Here is a 20,587-nt window from a genome sequence, read left to right as displayed (position 1 = left end):
TCATCCTCTATTGCTTTATGTAGCTGGACATAATTTAGCTTTGTTAGCTTTGATAACCTGGGGAAAATGTTATTGCCTAAATATCTAATAGTTTCAGACTGTACGGTAGTATTGGGTGTGTTTTGTAAGGGACAGTTAATGGGCATAACTATAGTCTTAGACCAGTTAATGAAGTAGTCAGATATGGTTGAGAATTTGTTAATGAGTGTGACTGTCTGGGGGATTCACTGCTTTTTGTGGATTCTTTTAACTTCTTTATTTTGTCTTATGGCAGATGCTAAAGGTTCAATAAAAATAGGAAAAAGTGAAGGAGAGAGCGGGCAGTTCGATCATTGGTCTTCACATATGCATATGGGTTGTTATATAATATTTTTATCCAGTCTATGACAGATGACCCAAACCCAAATTTGCATCTATTAATATTGTTGTTATTATTGTGATCTTTGTAAATGTAAATATCGACATTATCATTCATATAATTACTATTTAAATACTATTTTTTACGATTACTATTGTTGTAAATATTTTATTTCATATGCTTTCTTAATGCTGGGCACAAAGTTCAAGTTAAGGTTGTTAGTAAGTTCAAAATAGCTCAATTATTAGAATTGCTAGAGAGTGTCAAATAGATACTAGACTAAGGAAGACGCTCACATAAAAGAGGAAACTAGGTAATAAAAAAAAAGGGAACCTTGAAACTTCTGGTAAGATGCAGTGAAAAACAACTAAGGCAGAAGTCATTTAAAGGCCAACACTTAGGTGCATAATGTTATGACCCAGTGACCAAAATGCCGCAGGGAAGGTTATGTTTACTCAACAGGTCTGGTGATAGACGGCTGGATGAAAAGAGGAACCCTTGACTGAGAGACCAGGCCCCGGGAAGAGAGAGGAGGAGCACCGCCCATGCACAATACACATTTACATGAATTTGCATAACATGCATTCACATAGTCACACATATTGTAACAGTATAAAGAGGAGGATTAATGATAGGCAGGTCTTTTTGGCTGAACCTGAAGACTCTGCATTTCCTGTGTTAGAGCTCAGCAGCTAAGGCTAAGACAGATCTCCTCTTAAGAGATATGTATTGCTTTCTTTTTGCTGGGTAAACAAAGAATTGTCAATTCTACTCAATCTCTGGTGTTTTCTGTCTTTCTTTAAAAGTGGATTTTTGAACAAACTCCTTCTGACATAATTTTAGCAGGTTGTGGAAAAATCGTACACTTCACTATTTATAATTACACATACTCAACACAGAATAACGGCTATGCACAATGTCAACACTTGGAATTTACCAGATTCTGTTTTGAATTCTGTTTTTTTTAAAGATGTCTTTCTTCTATTATTCTATTGTTTTTTCTATTATCGTTATACACTATCACATACACAATGCACTGTAAACATTATCACGATTTGCAATAGAAAAAAACTAACAAAAAAACAAACAAACAAACAAAAAAAAAAGTAAAAGACCTAAATAATTTGTTTTTGGGTGTAGGCCTATTTTCAAAGCAAGCTAGATTGCATTTAATGTAACTTGCAAAATATGTGAAAGGAAAAGTCACCAATTCCTGCAAAGCAGTAGATTGCGAACGCATTCAATGTGAAGTATGATCACAATACATAAACTTACATTATATAGGCTGTGCAGAGGGGGCTGCCCCTTGAGCTTCACTTTATCTTGTGTATGATCCCTCTTAGACAGGAATGAAGTGCTATTGCAACTCTCAGGATCCTACTTGTGTTCTGATAACTCTATCAGTCACCCAGAAAATCACTTCGCACATAATGTTTTGAATGACCAACGGACTATGCACGTGAGTCAGTTATACCACGTGAAAATATGACTGGTTAGACCTGAACAAGCCTTCCGGGTGCGTTGTGAAACGTGTTCAACTATGAAGAAATTACGTACAGAGAATACCAACATATAGGGGATATACAGTTCTTTTTATGGAAAAGATCCACCCTTCCTTGGCTTCTCCATAGGCTACTTCTTAAGCTACTTGTCTGAGCATGAACCCATTTTAATACTGAAACCTACCCATTTCATTCCGAGGCTGAATGATGCCATCTTTGCTTCAGCCACTTCCTACAGACATATTTGTCGGGGGGCTTAATCCCTGCGTAATGATTCTATAGGAACGCCCTCCACTGAGAGAAACCTGGAACATTCCGTCTTTACCTGTGTAGACTAGACGGTATCAAACACTGATCGAGCTGCGTGTCGTCTGTCCACACAAGTATTACACGTGACTGGTTTGATGCTCCGGCTCAGACGTCTGGGTCATCCTTCAGTCACTCAGCATCATCGCCCGGGAGGCAGCATCTTTACTCTGGTCGCGTTTCTCCTGTAATTTGTGCCTTTTTTCTGGACTTAACTTTTAAAGGCTTAACTGAGCAGCAGCATTTATTGTAACTGCACCATTCTGAGCCGGTGAACGCAGCCGACACCCCACGTCCCCCAGCTGTCACAGTTCTGCGCGGAGTTTGGCATGTGCCGGCCGACCGTAGCGGTGCTGGCGGTGCTGGCCGCCTGCATCTGGAGCGGCCCCAGTCTGTGCGCGGCGGCGAGGAGCCAGCAGCTCAACACACGGCCGATCATCGGTAAGACTGCTGCACGAGGCTGTCTTTTCGAGTGCAGACCGGTTGGATATGGATGGCTGTTATGTAATTCTGAGAGAATGTTCGAGAAAAGGTGTGTGTGTGGCTGTAGGGAGAGAGTGACTCTGTTAATCTTATCAGTGTGAGCTTAATCTAATCCAAATATATTTTACAAAGTGACTCCAGCCACTGAGTAGGCTCTTACAGTAATTTTACTCGTCATAAAATGAGCATCTCGTTTATTTTCCACGTGTCTGTTGCTGAACTTAATTTGAGCCTACCTTTTTTTTTACTATTCTGCCGGCCTTATTTTCCCTCACGCGTTATTATTATCAATTAATCAAAGAAAAAACGAGGTAACTTGTTTAAACATGTATTACAATAGTATATTTTGCACAACATGTAAGCTTGGATTTAATTGTAATTAGCAGTCAGCATCAGTCTAGTTGGCATTAAGGGAAATATATTGAGAGAAATGCAAACATTTTATTTTTTGTCTTTTCCTTCTGGTATTGTGAAATTGTGTTAAAAATATGTATAAAGAAAGAACATTAAACGCTTGTCCTGCCCTGCGATGGACTGGTGACCAGTCCAGGGTGTACCCTGCCTCTCGCCTCCAAATGGCTGCAGCTCCCCCGCGAATAGGCGCTATAAATAATAAATTAATGGTTCCACTGTAGTTCAGCGTGAAAAGACCAAACACTGGCTCAGGAGTAACTCTTACATTTTGTCACTGCATCCCCCTGCTGCCCCGTGTGGCTTGGACTGGATCCAGCAAAACTGGTTTGAAATGTTTTGTATTACTCCATGTGTGACGTCATATCTAGGCTGATGAGAACAAAATAGTTCTTTTGCAGGATTTCTTCACAGTTCATCAGTTTGTCAGTTCTTAGAAATGGGATAGCAGTAGGCATATCTTTGTTAAAAAAAAAAAGGTGGGAGGTGTCTGATTAAACAATTGACCAATCAGAGCAGAGAAGAATTTTTGTTTAGACAGAATGTTTTTACTGTGTATTTTTTCACAGGAAAGTTTCAGAATGCAGAAGGAAACTTTTTATGGAGATCTCTCTCTCTCTCTCTCTTTCTCTCTCTCTCTCTCTCTCTCTCTCTCTCTCTTAATATATATATAATGCAGGACATCCATACAATAGATCAATATCTGACTCTTTTTTTATGTTTTCAGAATTTTGTGGATAACATTTAAAGAATGGAGATTTTTTTGGCAGTCTGGATAATTACAGGATGGAAATCAGTCACACCCACATGTCTTCCTTGCATACATTTACATAAGAGAAGGATGTTGTCACACCAGAGTCACCTATTGGTGATGTGCTGGTTTGTAGCATTTAATTTATCATTCTGGTTGTCACCATCTTGTCTATCTGAAACTGCACATTACAAGCAAATAAGGGATATAAAAATAATAACAAAAACTAGTGGGTTATGATCCCTAGTCATAACCTGTGTTTTCAATGTTTTTCAATGTTTGTTTTCATTTCTAAGATGCACATGCTTAATTAAACTAGCTCTTTAGAACATAAACTAAACTGGATAATCTTGTTAAAAAAACAAGTTAGAAGTGCAGTTATTGTCACCTCCTACTGGCCAATAGATAGAATGCAGGTGAAAGGAGCTTATCAGTTGATTATTTTCCAAATCTACATCCATCTTTAAAATACAGTATACTAGTCTGTAGTGTGTCTGGTGGTGAGCTTGATATTGAACTGAGAGTTAAAATGCACCATAGCTGGCATAAATTTGCAGTTGTCCAGGCATTGGTGACCATATGAGCTTTAATAAAGGCGTCTTCAGGTCTAACAAGCTGGTGGGAAGTTTCAGCTTAAAGGCGTTAAAGGATCATTCACACATTAAGTGTCTGTTAGTTTACATAGTGTCACATCTGACCTTTCTGTTATAGTCGTTGTCACCTGGGAGTTGTGTGCTTGGCTGAGCAAAACTGTTTTGGTCACAAGGTCTAATGTGTGAATGGTTGAGAAACCTGCTGGGGTGGAGAAATAAGGCAGCAATGCAGGTGGTGGGAAGGTGATACTGGTTCTCTTCATTTGAGCTCTTAGAAAATATATCATAGTACTAATGCAGATTGCTGCAAGACCAAATTCATTCAGTGCCCTAACAACATCTAACAGATTATAATCTTTCTTTTTACGTTAATAGGATGTTTCTTTTTATAGAAGTCCAGCTAAACTACATGAAGCACAGTGTCTTAAACGGCTTTCTCTCCTCTGTGATCTGGTTCTGACTCTAGTAGTAAGAAATGTGGGTGGGGCCATGCTGTGTACTTGTCATTCCTTCATTTGCAGTGTGGAACTGAGTTTCTCCTCATTTTGTTTCTTTGACTGTTGCTGAAAACACTGATTTATTTATTTGTCCCATAACATACATCCAGGCAGATAATAAAGTAATATGAGAGACTTGGAACACTTTATTTATTTATTTCCTACACTGTGATCTACTATAATCTAGCACTGTTAAAGTAAGCAGAAGTGTTCTTAAAGTTCCTCTTTTAAGCTTGTGTCATGACTTGCAGTCTTGCCTGTCATGCAGAACACAGGATGTAGCTACAACTGCTCTTCATGATAAAGATTATGAAATGATGAATGCTGTGTTTTTCCATGTTGACTTGCTTGACTTTGCATAATCCGCATAATAAAAAGGCTGCGCTGGGGTTGAGACTTCGAAGTTGACACCAGATACTCTCTGAGTGCTGAACCACTGTCTCTCCCCATCACTATGTTGAAAAGCCTCAACCTGAGTTCTTTGTGTCTACTTTCATGATAGAAAAATACCCATCAAGCACACTGAGCTTTCCCATCTCATGACCTACCAGCGTGCACAGGGACACAGAAAGTATTGTAGTTATCACCACATCACAAGGTTTTATGACCTGTTTCCATGTGATCTGATAAATTAAATCAGAATCCATCTGAGGTTAAGACATTGGTCATGCAGCATTGCACCTGATGAATTGAAGCTTAACTTGATGCTCTAGAATCCAGTATTAGATGTCATAGCAAACTGTTTTTTCCCCTTTTAACATACAGCAATAAGAACAAATATCAAAGAAGACTTTAGATTTTAGAAGCTCATAAAATGAGATGTATAAAGCCAGAGGGAACCAGTGGCCTTTTCTGAAGGATTATAAAAAGCATTTTGGTTATTGGTGAAAGAAATTCTTTTGTGTTTCAGTGCTTTTTTCCTGTCTGGGTAGAATTTAAGTAAATTTAAGTAACAACTTCACTTTGAAGGTCTTTTCTTCTCTCTTCTTCTCTACATGTATAAAATGTCTTTGTATTTATGTAACTCCACACATTGTCTTTCTTACTCAGGTGTGTTGGCACAAGAAAATCTTCCAGGAGACCAGTTTGCTCATGGCTCTTCTTACATCGCCGCCTCTTATGTCAAATACATGGAGAGTGCCGGAGCCAGGGTTGTACCCATTCGGTAAGATAAGAAAATGAATAAAACTTTTGAATTGGGAAAAGTTTGAATAAAATGAATCAGTCGGTGTCAACTTTTAGTCAGTGGATTCATCTGACACCCAAACTATTTGTCCAAATAAGGTTATAATCTATAGAAATTCCCTGATGTAAAAAAAAAAAAAAAAAAAAAAAATAGAGAGAACTATGGTGCCTTATAATACACATATATATACCATGGTCTGGGTGAATACTCGATTCTGATTGGCTGGAGAGTGTGCATTAAAAAGTGATAATGGACACCTATGAAAGAAGTTCTGGTCAAATAGACTTATTCTTGTAAATTATTGCTGATTAAAATGGTAGTTGTAACCGTGGGAACAGAAACTCTGCTCCCATGCTGCAGACGTGCCAGATCATGTCTGTGACGGTGCATCACTGTGAAAGCAGGTGCAGGCTTACTGGGCTCCGTCAATCTAGGAGAGACGAGAATGGAGCAACATTTTGTCGTCCCACAATGTCCCAACCAGCAGTGGTCAGGGTCCACAAACGTTAAATCTCCGTCCTTCAAACGCCACTATGGACATGCCAGTATCTTTATAAAATGTCACGATCAACGGCAATGTTGCATTTAATTATAAATAGGTCGTTGCCTGTCTTTCTTTCTTGATTACCTTACTTACTTACTTGATACAGAGTGAATGATGGATAACATTGTAAAACGATTTAGGATAGACCTGCTTGCTTGATACACATTTAATGATCAGAGTGAATGGTGGGTAATATTTCTTGCAATAAAAATAATTTAGGAAACTATCTGTGGACTTGGACTGTTTGAAACAAAATGTTGCATCATCCTCTGGACACACACAAGCTTTAAGAGCTGCACCCGCCCTCTGAAATGTTCGTGTCATGTAACATAACGTTAAGTAATCATCTCCCTTCCCTTCACTGATCAGGTCTAATACAACAGCTGCGGCCGACTGAGCTGCAGGTTCTGGGTTAGAGCCGGTTAAGAGTCGCCGCTGGAGACACGCCAGATCACGTCTGGGACGGGGTGTCACTGTGAAAGCATAGGAGAATAGGAAGTTTCTTATCCTAGCTGAGTAGGAGGAATCATTCCAGCTGAGTTTTATCCAGGGAGGATCAGAGCAGAAATAAAAGAAAGACGTGGGGATACTTATATAATTTCATTATGATATGAATCACAACATGAACGGCCATGCAAAAGAAATAGATCGAATTTGAGGATTAAGACCTGCGGTGTGAACGTAGCCATTAAATGATTGAAGAGGCTCCGCCCACACTGCTGCAAATGAGGCACCATGACTAATGTTACAGTCCGTCAAGTAGTCATGATGGACCGAGCCAGTTCTTTAGTGAGGATGTAATCTCTTTGATATTTTCCAGTAGGACACTCATAAAGAGTGTTTTTTCTAAGATTGAGTAATTTGAGTAATTCTTTTATTCATTAACCACTGTTTACCTGTTCTGGCTGTTATAGTGTACTAATTGTACTTTATGATGATGCAGCTGTTGTGTAGTGTAACTTTTCTTTTTCCCTTTCTTTTATTGTTTGTTAACAAGTGTTTAAGTGGGCCAGCCCCTTTCTATTTTTCCAGCCTTTTAACACAACCCACTCCTTCCAGAACCTTGAGATCTGCTGATCAGATGCCTCTGGTTGCTCTAAGGTCCAGGTTAAAACACAGACAGAGCTTTTTCTGTTGTTGGCCTCAGACTGTGGAATCGCCTTCCCCTCCACATCAGCACCTCACTAACAGTGAATGTTTTTAAAACTAACTTTAAAAAAACCCAACATTTTTATTCTCTGGATTTGAACTCAAACTGAGCTTTTGACATTTAGGCCTTTGGGTTGTTTTTCTGGTATTTATATCTGCTTTTGTATTGTTTTACTTCTTTTCAAATTATACAGCACTTTGGTCAAAGTCTGTTGTTTTTAAACACTCTTATAAATAAACTTGACTTCACTTTTTGTTTAAGCCAAGTTTTCCCAAAGGAAGGTGAGCTTTGATTTTTGACATTGCCAAAACATTTAAAATATTTAGTTGACTTTTGGCACAGGTACATATCCAGAACGAACGGTTCACAGACCTAAAATGACCTCCATGTGCTGTGTTTATAAATGTAAATTTGGATGCTACACATGTTTGCATGTGTGTAGAAATTTTTAAGTGGTTTCACAATCAGAGCCGACAAAATTATGGTTTTAATATTGTTCCGTCCTTTGCTTGCATTCTTGTGCTTCCTCCAGTGCAGAATTGTTATATTTTACACCATTCATGTAAACTTGGGATAAAATATGACATGATTATTCAGACTGCGATTCAGAAAACATCAGATTAAGTACCACATGTGAAAGTGATTTGGGTCAGATTTGAAAATATACAAAACCAGATATGGGTAAAAAAGTTGAATTTGGGCCACTTTGGCCTGCAGTTCGAACATCACAGCATTCTTCAAGATTTTATAGCCTGTTATAAAATACTTAATCATTCGAGTTAATTGTAACTATACATTATTCCATGCATTGAATTTAAGAGTTTTCAAAATGACTGATGACGGATTTGATTGACAGTATAAATATTGTCTTTTTATGCCTCTTTTGCTTATCAGAATCAATCGCACAGAAGAAGAATATGTTAAGATCTTCCACTCAATAAATGGGTGAGTCCACATGCAACAGTATTGTCCAGCTTTTCTCTCTGTAAATGACAGATTGATTGTTCTCTCTGCTGCTGGTTTAATAGTAAAAGCAGAACTTGGTAATTTTGACATGATGATGGACTGATCCTGAATATTTGAATGAGAACACCTTGGAGGCACCTCCCCCTTCCTCTCTGCTATGCTTCAGCTCTGAAGCCAAAGCCTCACTTTGCAGAGAGGGTAGAGTAGAGAAACAGAATATCAGATGAGAAACTGACTCACTTTGATGAGACAGGCTCCCTAGTTTGCAACACAGCAGTCATTCCACATGGTTACAGAGCACTCAGATTATTGGAATGTTATACGAAATATATACGAAAGTACATATAAATAATAATTTCTACTTTATTAATAGGAAATTCGACTGCATTTGACTCATCTCTAAATGTACTAGAATAGTGAGGTGCCATGTTTCGGCACCCATGGAGCAATTGGGAGGGGTTAAGGGCCTTGCTCAAGGGTCCACAGTGGTTCACCTCTGTTGGTATGTTAGGTACTTGAACCCAAGCCCACCTCTGTAATCACTAGGCTTCCACTCCCTCATATTTTTTCCATATGTTCTGTAAAATACAACCATATTTATCCCACCCTAACATCAAAGTGTTTCCTCAGGTTGTTGCTGCCAGGAGGAGATGTAGATCTTCAGACATCACAGTTCAGTCGAGCTGCCAAGATCTTTTACATCTTGGCTCTGAGGGTACGACATTTAAATGAACAAGTGACTGCCAAGATCAAGTAGCGCCTCATGGATGTCATTTTTTGACACTTGCAGTAAAAAGACCCTAGTGAGACTTACTCCTTTATCATTACATTTTGTTGCTTGTTCTTTGATCTCTGCAGGCAAATGATGCTGGAGACTACTTCCCTATTTGGGGAACTTGCCAAGGCTTCCAGCAGTTAACTGTCTTCACAGCCAACAAAAATCTGCTTACTCTCACTGACACCAAGGCTGTGGCTCTGCCTCTCACACTCACACCAGGTATTCACCAGGAAGCATATCTTAAAACAGTGCAGCCAAAGCAGAATGGTGGAATGAACCAATAAATACAAGACAACATGTGTGTAGTAGCAGTGCAGGAGCAGAAGAAGTAAAGTGACTATCACTGACTTTCAAATTTAAACATTTTATAGAGCCTGGCAAGTGCCAGCAGATAAAAAAAAGAAACAAAAAGCAGACGGAAATCTGTGTGCACACATTACTAAACTCTGCTCTCTGTTTTATAATCCATGCGTGCACATTAGACCAGGTCCTGATCAAAAACTAAAATACTTAGACTTTTCAACTCTGGACTGAAATATTCTGCACATTGTGTAGATTCATTAAATCACTTTTATTATTATTATTATTTATGAAACCTTTATTCAATTTGTTAAAATTCAAATTAGGCAAATTTTATGACTTTTCTTGTCATAAAGACCAGCGGTTCCCAATCTGGGGTCCGGTATCCCCCAAGGGGGACCCCCAAAGACTACAAGGGGTCCTTGAGGCTTTGAACATTCAGAGCCATTGTAATAATGTGCACATATCATCCCAATTTCAAGAAAAAAAGGAAGACTATATGTTTATTTAACTTTGGCTTTATCAAAAGACAGGACTCAACCAGAATACAGAATTTATGATGAGAATCTGACTTTTGAAAGCATAAAACCAAGCATGGTTTCAGCACAGGGTGGGGCAGGGGCTCCATGGCTTTTTAGTTCTGAATGGGGTCCTTAAGGAATGAGGTTGGGAACAACTGAATCAGACCACATTTATTTTAAACATAACTGCTCTCCTACTTTCATGCATCCCTTTTATTGGCATGGTTGTTAGGCAATACTTCCACCAGAGGACAGTGTTGTTCAGAGTTCAAACCTCCAAGTTTCAGCATCACTTTTAGACAATAGCAAATATGTTGACAGTGTAAGAGATCATGATGATGTATATTCTTGGACAGAGACATAAAGAGAGGTGGCTCTGTAAACAGTGCTGGTCTGTATAGCTATTAAATACAATGCAGCTTCTTCTTGTTGGCTCCTTTCACGGGTCGTACATCATCTATACTACGCAACACTGTCCCTGTGGTTTCTGGTGGTACTACTCTGTTTGCTCTGTAAGGGTACACAACGGACCAAATTATGCACAATGAGAATGGATAAAGTGGACAAAAAGCTCAGAATTCAACTACTGCATACATAAATGTGCCTTAAGACAGATTTAGAGAATTAGCTTTGTGTCCTGGACAAAATTTATGATTCCACTAAGAATGAAGAAAAATAATAATATAATTAATATGGAGGCTGTAGAAAGGTGCTTGCATGTAGACTTCTAAAATGCCAACAGTGTGCTTGTCCACAGTTGATTAATATAAGTAAAAAGCAGCAGGAATAAGTGGCTATACTGGTCAATGTTAAGAATTTTTAATACTTAGTTTATACCATTCAGCATTTCCTTGTCCATGGTGGTTTCATGTTTTATAAAGTGAGAAAGCCAAAGGGTTGTTTACAATACAAACAGGTGTATACATCAGTTGTTCCACATGCAACTCAGTATAAGGGGCGGTCAGTTAAGAATCAGAATTCAACCTAACATGCATGTTTTTGGACTGTTGCAGGATGCTGGAATACCAAACAAACACGCAACCTTCACACATAAATGCCCCAACCAAGAAAATTGTGCCTAATTTAACCAAATCAGATCCAAATTGTTCAACCAATTTTTAGTTCTGGCCAACGTGTAGGCTAGAAACACATTAGGAGTCACCGTCTAGCTATTGTGGCCTTTGTGTGTTATGTTGTCGCTCATTGTCTGCTTGGGTTTCTTTCCAAAGAGGCTGGGTTAATTGCAACCTGTTCAGGATGTTTTCTGCTTTTCATTCACTGACAGAAGTGCTGTTTTTTCTAGGCTGTGATTTCTTTTTTTATTGCCTGAACATAACTCCATTTCCCTCCTGTAGCTGCACAGTCCAGCCGTTTGTTCCGGAGCTTTCCCAAAGATCTGCTGCAATCTCTGGCTGACGAAAACATCACCTCCAATTTCCACAGCTGGAGTCTTTCAATTCAGGTATTTACTACACCTCTTCATGTTTTTTTTATCCTGAAACCCCCTGAGAGATCTATCTGTTGTCATACCTGCAGGCCTCTTTGGCATAGGCATCAATGTATGTCAAACTAGGAGGATTTTGATGTTATGGTCACATTGGTATAAATAAGTGTGATAGGTTATAAGCACTTAGTATAACAAACAATAAATGTGGGGTTCCATCAAAACCAGGAGCCAGTCCACAGAGGCTGCCACTGTAGTAACCACCGGATAAAGCCATTTTAGGCTGTAACATCTGTATACAGTCCTCTCTGTTTGATGTTCTTACAATAAAATGTTTCATGTTGTACACTTCTACCATAAACTTATTTTCCCTAACATGGGTGACAGCTATACACTTTCTTTATTAAGACTTATTAAGTTCGTTCTTACTGACTTAAGTGTTAGAGGCATGAATGGGGTTTGAACCCCGGATCTGAAACTGAACTGAAAATGCTGATGCAATTTACTTTCATCTAGTATATATAAATGCTATGACAGGCTTACACCAGATGTGATGAAAGCGAAAACAGGTGAACACTAGTAAACTGATACCTGAGCTTATATTTAGATTTTACATAAGGGGAAATAGTACAAAATATATTTCCCCAACAGCACATTTCATGTGCTGCAGCATCTAAATCAATGTAAATCTTTCTTTCTGAATAGAACTATAGCCGAAATGCCAAGCTGAGGAGGTTTTACAAAGTCCTGTCCACTAACAGTGATGGAAAGAAAGAGTTCATCTCCACCATGGAAGGTACCATTCTTCCCTGACTGCTCTATAGTCTGAATGCTGTTCATTTCATGGTGCCATTTGGCATTTGTAAAAAAAAAAAAAAGAGATTTCTACAAATGCATCATGCAACAAACACATATTAACTTGGAGTTCAGCATTTAGACACCTACAGGCTCCAGCACTGACCCCCCTCACCAAAAATCCTAAATTGGATTTAGCGAGTATGAAAAAAGATGGATAGACAGATGAATGGATAAGTGGAATTAGACACCTGTCCCCTAGGTGGCACCACCATATTATAACTAAACATTCCTAAAATGTTTTTGAGGGCGGAAAGAACAACAATAACAATATAATAAATAGTAATAATAATAATGTGAACTGTATTAGATTAAGTTAAGATGATGACAGTGTTTACTGACAGTGTTTCTGGTATCTTTCAGCCTACAAATACCCATTTTATGCCGTGCAGTGGCATCCAGAAAAAAGCCCCTTTGAGTGGATAGATAAGCCGGGTATGGTTCACTCCATCAATGCTGTAAGAGCCAGCTTCTACACTGCCAGCTTCTTTGTCTCTGAAGGTAAAATATAATTTTCTGATTGTGTTATTGCCTCTATCAGCTACTCAGTATGTTTCCTTCAGTATGTTTCCTCTGTAAAAGGTGAGCTGACTGAACATATGGAGATTTGAATTGTTAGGCTACAATACAACAGAGACTTCTGCTCATATATAAAATACAATAAATGACTTTCAAACAATCCTGGAAGCACCCTGCAATCTCTTGTCAAATCAACAGTAAATGTTTCCCCATTGATATAAATTAATTATAAATGTTCAAACTCAACTTTGATTCTTTTATTTATTTTTGTCTTTAAGAACCTAATGTGAGTGATGACCTCAGCTTAATCAGGAAAACGTTTTATTTCATTTGAAGGATGCAAAATAATAAGTGGGCTCTCTCATGCCTCCAAATGAAGATTACGTTCACATCTGATCTAAATGATCCTATATATATATATATATGTATATATATATATATATACATATATATATTTAAATATATCTAATTTAAATGGAACAAAAAAAGCAAACAAATCAAAGAGAAGAAGTTGATCGATTCTTTATTAGTGGTTGTTTGAAGAATAGTGGTTATTTATTTATTTATTGTGGTTTAAAATCATTTAATTTTTTAATATGTTTTATTCTTGCATATATTATAATTTTATGAAATATATAAACATTTCAATTTTTTTGATGAAGGTGATGAAGACCAAATTTATTTGTTTGTTTGTTTGTTTATTTTTGTATTTATTTGGCATTTGGGACACAAGATACAAAAAGTTAAGGCACGACTAGATAAAAAACTTTGAAATGGGGATTTCAGAAAGCTCTAGTATGTGGTATAATAGACAGACAAATTTGGCTGACTGTATATTCCTCCATTGCCACATATTGTATCACTGAGACTATCAGAAAATTAGTATAATTGTTTGTAAACAAATGTAGTTTTGAAGCAGAACACTAATTAGTTTTCTGAGTGAAAGAGCATCTTAGTTACTGTTTAGTTTAAGTTACAGGTATCCCTCTCTTTTCAGCCATGAAGAACCAACACCGTTTCTCCAATCCTCATGAAGAAGAAACAGCTCTCATTTACAACTTCCTGCCCATCTACAGAGGCAGCGACGCCGTCTTTGTGCAGAATTATTACTTTGATTGATGAACACTGCTGAAGATTAAGTACACCCACCTCAGTCTGGTCAGGCGTGATCCAAAACCAAACCTAGTGGAGTTGTTACCTTCAGCAGATGAGACATAAGGGAATGCAGAAGTGCAAAACAAAATGTTTTATGGATAATAGAATACAAAAAAGTAAAGTATAGGAGAGAAAAAATTAAACAAAAGAACAACAAATGGATACAGTGCCAAGATGTATAGATGGAAATTAAATTTAGATTTAGTTGAAAGTATTTGCATAACACATTAACTCCAGCTTTACTTTTAAATGCACAAAGCAGAATAAAATTAGATTGCAGATTTTTGGCCCTCTGAAGCAGTGGTTCCCAACCTGGGGTCCAGGACCCCCAAGGGAGTCCCCCAAAGAGCACAGGGTGTCCCTGAAGCTTTAAACATTGAGAACTATTGTGAATAATGTCCACACGTTATCCCTATTTTAAGAAAAAAAGGTTAGGCTATATGTTCTTAATTTAACTTTGGCTTTATTAAAGGACAGAACTCAGCTGGATTACATTAATTGTGGTGAGAAACTGACTCACGAAAGCATAAAACCAAGCATGGTTTCAGCACAGAGTGGGACAGGGGTCCATGGCTTACCATTTTACCATTATCCATGGCTGTATTTGCATGAATGGGGTCCTTAAGGAAAATAGGTTGGAAACCACTGATCTAAAGAATACGTTTGTTAATGCTAATGCTATTAGTTTTTAGACACTTAACACAATCAGTCAGATTTGAGTGTAATTCTCTGTCACCAACTCCCTCTTCCATTAAAGGCAAAATAAGTAGCATTGATACCTGGTGTTTTAAATCAGAACTGCAGTCGAAAGAGAAAAACACAGAGAGCATTCTCCACTCTTTAAACATTTTTTTTTTTTTCAAAATTTCACTTATTTTGAATTTAATTCCTGCAGCATGTTCCAGAAAAGCTGAGTCATGTTACCACCTTTCTTTATCTCATTAAGCATTTAGGAACTGAGGAGACTGATTATTGAAGCTTTGTAGGTGGAATTCTTTCTCATTCTCACTTACTTGCTTAACACTCCAGGTCATTCATTGTCTTATTTTGCATTTTATAATGTGCCAGATGTTTTCACTGGGAGATAGATCTGTACTGCAAGCAGACCAGTCTAGTACCAATACTCTTTTACTACGAAGCCATACTCTCGTAACATACAGAATGTGTCTTGGCTTAGACTTGCTGAAATAAGCAAGGGTATCCCTGAAAAACATGTTGCTTGGAAAGCAGCATATGTTGCTGCAAAACCTGCATGAACCTCTCAGCATTAATAAAACATTTACAGATGTGCATATTACTCATGTCATGGACACTAACTCAACCCTATACCATCACAGATGCCCTGATAACAAACGTATTGGTCCTTTAATGACCATTCCTTAAACTGTTGGACTATTCCTTAGCTTTCCCAGTTCTATTAGTTTACCAGTTTCAACATCAAATATTGTGTCGTCGTTGTGTATTTTGGTGAATATAGATGAAAAAGGATCTGTCAATTATTGTATTTTTTTTATGTTTGACACTGCATCCCAACTTGACTGTAATTAGAATTTGTACTAAAGTGACATTTCAGTTCATTTGTTAAAGTTTGGTTAAACCCAAAATGCGCCCAGCAGTTTCCTGTGAGAGATGCCATTTATCTTTGATTTTCTTAACTAACTAGAGACTTAAAACTAAGTCTGCTTTGCTTTTTGTTCCATTATGCAATAACTTACCCTGTACAGATGGTACTTCTAAAAACTGTTCTTAATTACAAGCTTTTATTATAGACAATCAGAGAATTTTCAAAACTGCCTGTTGCTTCATTTGGGATGGATTGCAAGTTCCTTAAACCAGCGGTTTCCAACCTGGGGTCCCTGACCCACAAAGGGGTTTGCAAAGAACACAGCGTCCATGAGGTTTTACTGTACAGAGCCTGTGTGATTGTTAACGCTGAGACAAGTCGAGGTGTTTTTTTATTTGGATGTTTCGTCCACATGGAATCTGTGTTTTGGGAGCCCATAAACACAAACATTAGAAACCAGGTTCCAAAGTGAATAAATCAACAGTAAAATCTGCTGGACAGCAACATTTTAAAACATATATTCTTAGTCAAAAATAAAAAAAACTACTTAGCAGGCCACACATCCAAGTAATTTTCATCCATGTTTTGTGTGGTTTAGTGGGATCAGTAAGCTAATGGAGCAACAGTAATGGAGATGTTCATGTCTGTCCTGATAACCTTAATTTCTTTTGCAACATTTTATTAATGAAACATGTCAGAGAACTACAGTACAGATGACAAGTCTCAATTAGAACAAACAAACAAACAAACAAACAAAAAAAAAAAACATTAGTTAGGCTATATAATGATAGTTGCCTTTACTTTTACCAAAGGGCAGGAAATGACTCGGCTATAATGCATGGTGAGATAGATAATGAAAGCATAAAGGTGGACATGGTTTTAGCATGGGGCTGGTGGGGGTCCATGGCTTTTTGGTAGTTGCATGAAGAGATTGTCAAAGAAAATAGGTTGGGAACCACTGCCTTAAATCACGTGTATGTCCCTTTGAAACAGATGCTAAGGTTATAAAGTGAGCTAAAGGTCTAAATGGGGCAAACTATAGAGCATATGAAAGAAGAGGAAGCCTGATGGAAACACAGCATAGACTTACCAGAATTAATACAATTATTAATTATTTAGCAGTAAAATAATACTGCGAATAACTGAGAACAAATGATTGTAACATTCCTTCTGTGACAATGGAGCCAACTGTGTGTCTATTTTACTTGATTTAATAGCACTGATTTACAGAGAAGATTAATGTCATATTTTAAAAAAGAAATTCCATCTTAGTTTAAAATTGTGTAATCATTTTCAGTTAGCGTTTTTGTTCCAAAATAGACCAATAACTGCTGAAGCTCCACAGATGAATCATCTGTACTTGATTGTATTTTTGTGTCTTTGTGCTCATGCAAGTGTTTTATTTCTCTATAGGAAGTGGAATATATTGCATATCATTCTGTTAGAGTGTTACATCAAGTTAAGGTTTATTAGGAACATGAAATCCACTTTGAACAAAAGGGAAAAGACACTTGAGGATGTTGCAGGAATGAGCTTGTTTCCTGAATGGAATCAGTACTTTTCGAAAAAAAAAGTGGATCAGTTTATGTTGGTCTGTCTTTAAAATTAGCTTCTTTCATGCTTTTCTTCAGTAGCAACCATTCTGAGACTAGTATGCCAAATGAAAAAGGCCTTTTTGGTTTTAGCAAATTTCTCAGGCAATTTTTCTATCATGCATTCTGCACTTTCAAACACTACAGGTTTTGTGGCAACAAAAGGCCAACAGAGTCCAGAGAAAGTTTATCTAAAATAAACTTATTTTCCCTGCTGGGAACACCTTAGAACGCCTCATGACTTGCCCAGGGGGAGCTTGAACAAGTAGCCAAGGAGAGGGGAGTCTGAACTTCTCTGTTTAGGCTACTGCCCCCACAAACCAATCACGAATAAGTGGTGAAAAAATTGATAGATGGATGGATGAACACATTTATTCATAACTTTTCAGTTTCTCTTTTGTTCATGGTTAACAATAATAACAATAATCTGTCATTGCCTAAAACCTGCTTTATAACATTCTACATTTATTGTGTAGTAGTATCTGTCCACCCAGTGGCTTTGTAAACACACACCAAATGCACATTTGACTGTAAAAGATGTTGTATTGTACAACTTTGGGTCCTGCAGATAATAAACTTGGTCAGGTCAATCTTGTGTAGATAGAAGTCTTTGTTTCCTCATAAAACAATGATGAATTTCCCTTTTGCCACAAGTATAATCAGTACTGCTGAGCTCTTTTACTATTAAACTTAAAGAGGACAGTTGTCATTGTACAGATATGCAATCAAAATCACATGTAACTTCATGTGGTAGGATAAAAGAGAGACAAAGGCTAGCAGAAAACAGCAAATACATATCTATGACACTGTTTTCTAATTAAAAAAAGCTTTTATAAAAGTGACTACTGTGAGATAAAATCTATTAAGTAAATCCTGAAAATGTCTAGACTTTGGCTAACTGTTGCATAAAACTGCTTTTTAGGGAGGAACTGCTTGAAGATGGAGGCAAAGTTGATAAAATTGGTTTTTAGTGTGTTTGGTTTGATGCTTAAATCTTTGGAGGCTTTGCACAAGTATGCTAAAGGTGTAACAACTGGCCACTAGATGGCATCATAATACCATTAAATATATACTAAGGCTTGAACAGCTGGTGTGGAGACTGTTATGGATGAAGACTTCATCTACTAACTTGTCTCTACATAAGAATTAAACCATTAACACAGAGCACAGAATAATATAATACTAATCTCTCTCTCTCTTTCTCTGCCTAAATACCTAAATAATAGGCATATATGTATGTATATATATATATATCACATTTGTACTATGTATGTATGTAGTATTTAGTATATAGTATTTGGCAGCCACCGATTGTCCAAGTTATCCCATTTAAAAAGATAAGAGAGGCCTGTAATTTTCATCATAGCTACACTTCAACTGTGAGAGACAGAATGTGAAAAAATCCAGGAAATCAAATTGTATCATTTTTAAACAATTTATTTGTATAATGGTACAGAAAAAAAATATTTTTTCAAAAGTTCAATTCAGTACTTTGTAATGTAACCTCGGTTGGCAATGACAGAGGTCAAACGTTTTCTATAGTTCTTGCAGGTCTGCAAACACTGTAGCTGGTATTTTGGCCGACTCTTCCATGCAGAACTTCTCTAGAGCTGTGATGTTTTGGGGCTATTGCTTGGCAACATGGACTTCCAACTCCTTCTGCTTTTCTGTTGGGTTGAGGTCTGGAGACTGGCTAGGCCACTCTACAACCTTGAAATGCTTCTTATGGAGCCACTCCTTAGTTGCCCGGGCAGTGTGTTTGGGATCATTATCATGCTGGAAGACCCAGCCACGCTTCATCTTCAATGCTCTCACTGATGCAAGGATGTTTTTGCCCAAAATCTCTCGATACATGGCCCCATTCATCCTGTCCTCAATATAGACGTCGTCTCATCCCCTCTGCAGAAAAGCATCCCCAAAGCATACGGTTTCCACCCCCAAGGGTCATTGCTTCTTTCTGTTCTTTGTCTCCTCTTTCTTTTTTCCACTTACCTTTTTACCTTTGTTCACTATTCTCCTTTTTTTCTGTCTCATCCGGTCAGGTCGAGCAAGATTATGAAAATTCCATAATTTAAAAAGAAGAAAAAGCAAAATTATATTAAAAATAAATAAAAAAATAAATCAGATCATCAAGAGGAGCCTTATGATCATTTAGCTCCCCTTTTTAAAGCAAATTTGTTTGACACAACACAGCAGCAAGACCATCAAACTGCTTGCAACCATGCTGGACAAGAGAAGTAAAATAAAAAAAAACACCCCTGCTCTGCTCCTTCACATATTTTGAAACCAGTTTTTCACGGAGCTTAGTTATCCATCACTTGATGCAGAAAATGGAGCAATATCACCAGAAATCGCAGGGGCAGTGCCGAGCAGAATAGCTAACATGCTACCATGAAACAAACAAGGGAAGAAGAAAATGAACAAAAAGAAATGAAAAAAGCAATAGAAGAATGAAGACAAGGACAAATGTCAAAATTGTGCATGTTTTTGAAGAAAGGCTATGTAACAGTTTAGTGTTGGGTGGTTGGAAACAACTTTATATCGATGCATTACCGCCACCAACCTGTGTCTAAAAAAATGACATCGGATTACAGGAGTGAACTCTGAAATCAGCACTGCCCACTAGTGGAGAAATTGACTTAACAACCATGGCAACATAAAAGACAAATGAAGTGTTTGAACAGCGACATATGACAACATTTGAAACTGATGTCCCTGTTTACGTACATAAGTGAGCATAAATGGGCCTTAAAGCTATGTATCAGTGCTAATCTAGTTACATGGTAGCGCTAGATTAGTTTTTAAATAATGTGGGTAAACCTGTCATAATTAGTTTTCAGTAAGTGTGCATAGGGTAATCTCTCAGGTAATCAAGGCTTTCAGATTAGAGCTGAAAATAGATTATACAAATGCTCAGAGTACCTCAGTGTCCAAGTTACTTAGCACTAGCAAGGTTGGTAATTGATTTTACAGCAGCTATGGGATGAAACTGTGGAAAATTTCATTTTCATTCAGCAGCAGGCTGCTGTCACTGAGCTGCTCTACAATCAGACTTGTCCTTTCTACCCAGAGCCATCAGACTGTTGAACAGCACACTAGGGATGGGTGGAGG

General features: G+C 37.7%; 1 protein-coding gene across 1 annotated transcript; it reads left to right on the top strand.

The window, feature by feature from the left end:
• Nucleotides 1–2,080: 2,080 nt before the first annotated feature.
• Nucleotides 2,081–18,065, top strand: zgc:171566. Its single transcript, XM_041981499.1, has 9 exons — nucleotides 2,081–2,607; nucleotides 5,952–6,066; nucleotides 8,676–8,726; nucleotides 9,378–9,462; nucleotides 9,606–9,744; nucleotides 11,702–11,808; nucleotides 12,496–12,586; nucleotides 13,009–13,146; nucleotides 14,162–18,065. The coding sequence occupies exons 1-9, from the start codon at nucleotides 2,496–2,498 to the stop codon at nucleotides 14,281–14,283; spliced, it is 960 nt and encodes a 319-aa protein (XP_041837433.1). The 5' UTR covers nucleotides 2,081–2,495; the 3' UTR covers nucleotides 14,284–18,065.
• Nucleotides 18,066–20,587: the final 2,522 nt, after the last annotated feature.

The sequence above is a fragment of the Melanotaenia boesemani genome, chromosome 3 (assembly GCF_017639745.1).
Source record: "Melanotaenia boesemani isolate fMelBoe1 chromosome 3, fMelBoe1.pri, whole genome shotgun sequence".
Lineage (NCBI taxonomy): Eukaryota > Metazoa > Chordata > Actinopteri > Atheriniformes > Melanotaeniidae > Melanotaenia > Melanotaenia boesemani.
This window is presented reverse-complemented; position numbering and strand designations above follow the sequence as displayed.

Bases quoted from the DNA above. Each gene is read 5' to 3' on its own strand.
- zgc:171566 (XM_041981499.1), top strand. From the start codon at position 2,496: ATGTGCCGGCCGACCGTAGCGGTGCTGGCGGTGCTGGCCGCCTGCATC. The intron at 8,727-9,377 runs GTGAGTCCACAT...GTGTTTCCTCAG, and splicing joins ATCTTCCACTCAATAAATGG to GTTGTTGCTGCCAGGAGGAG. The intron at 9,745-11,701 runs GTATTCACCAGG...TCCCTCCTGTAG, and splicing joins GCCTCTCACACTCACACCAG to CTGCACAGTCCAGCCGTTTG.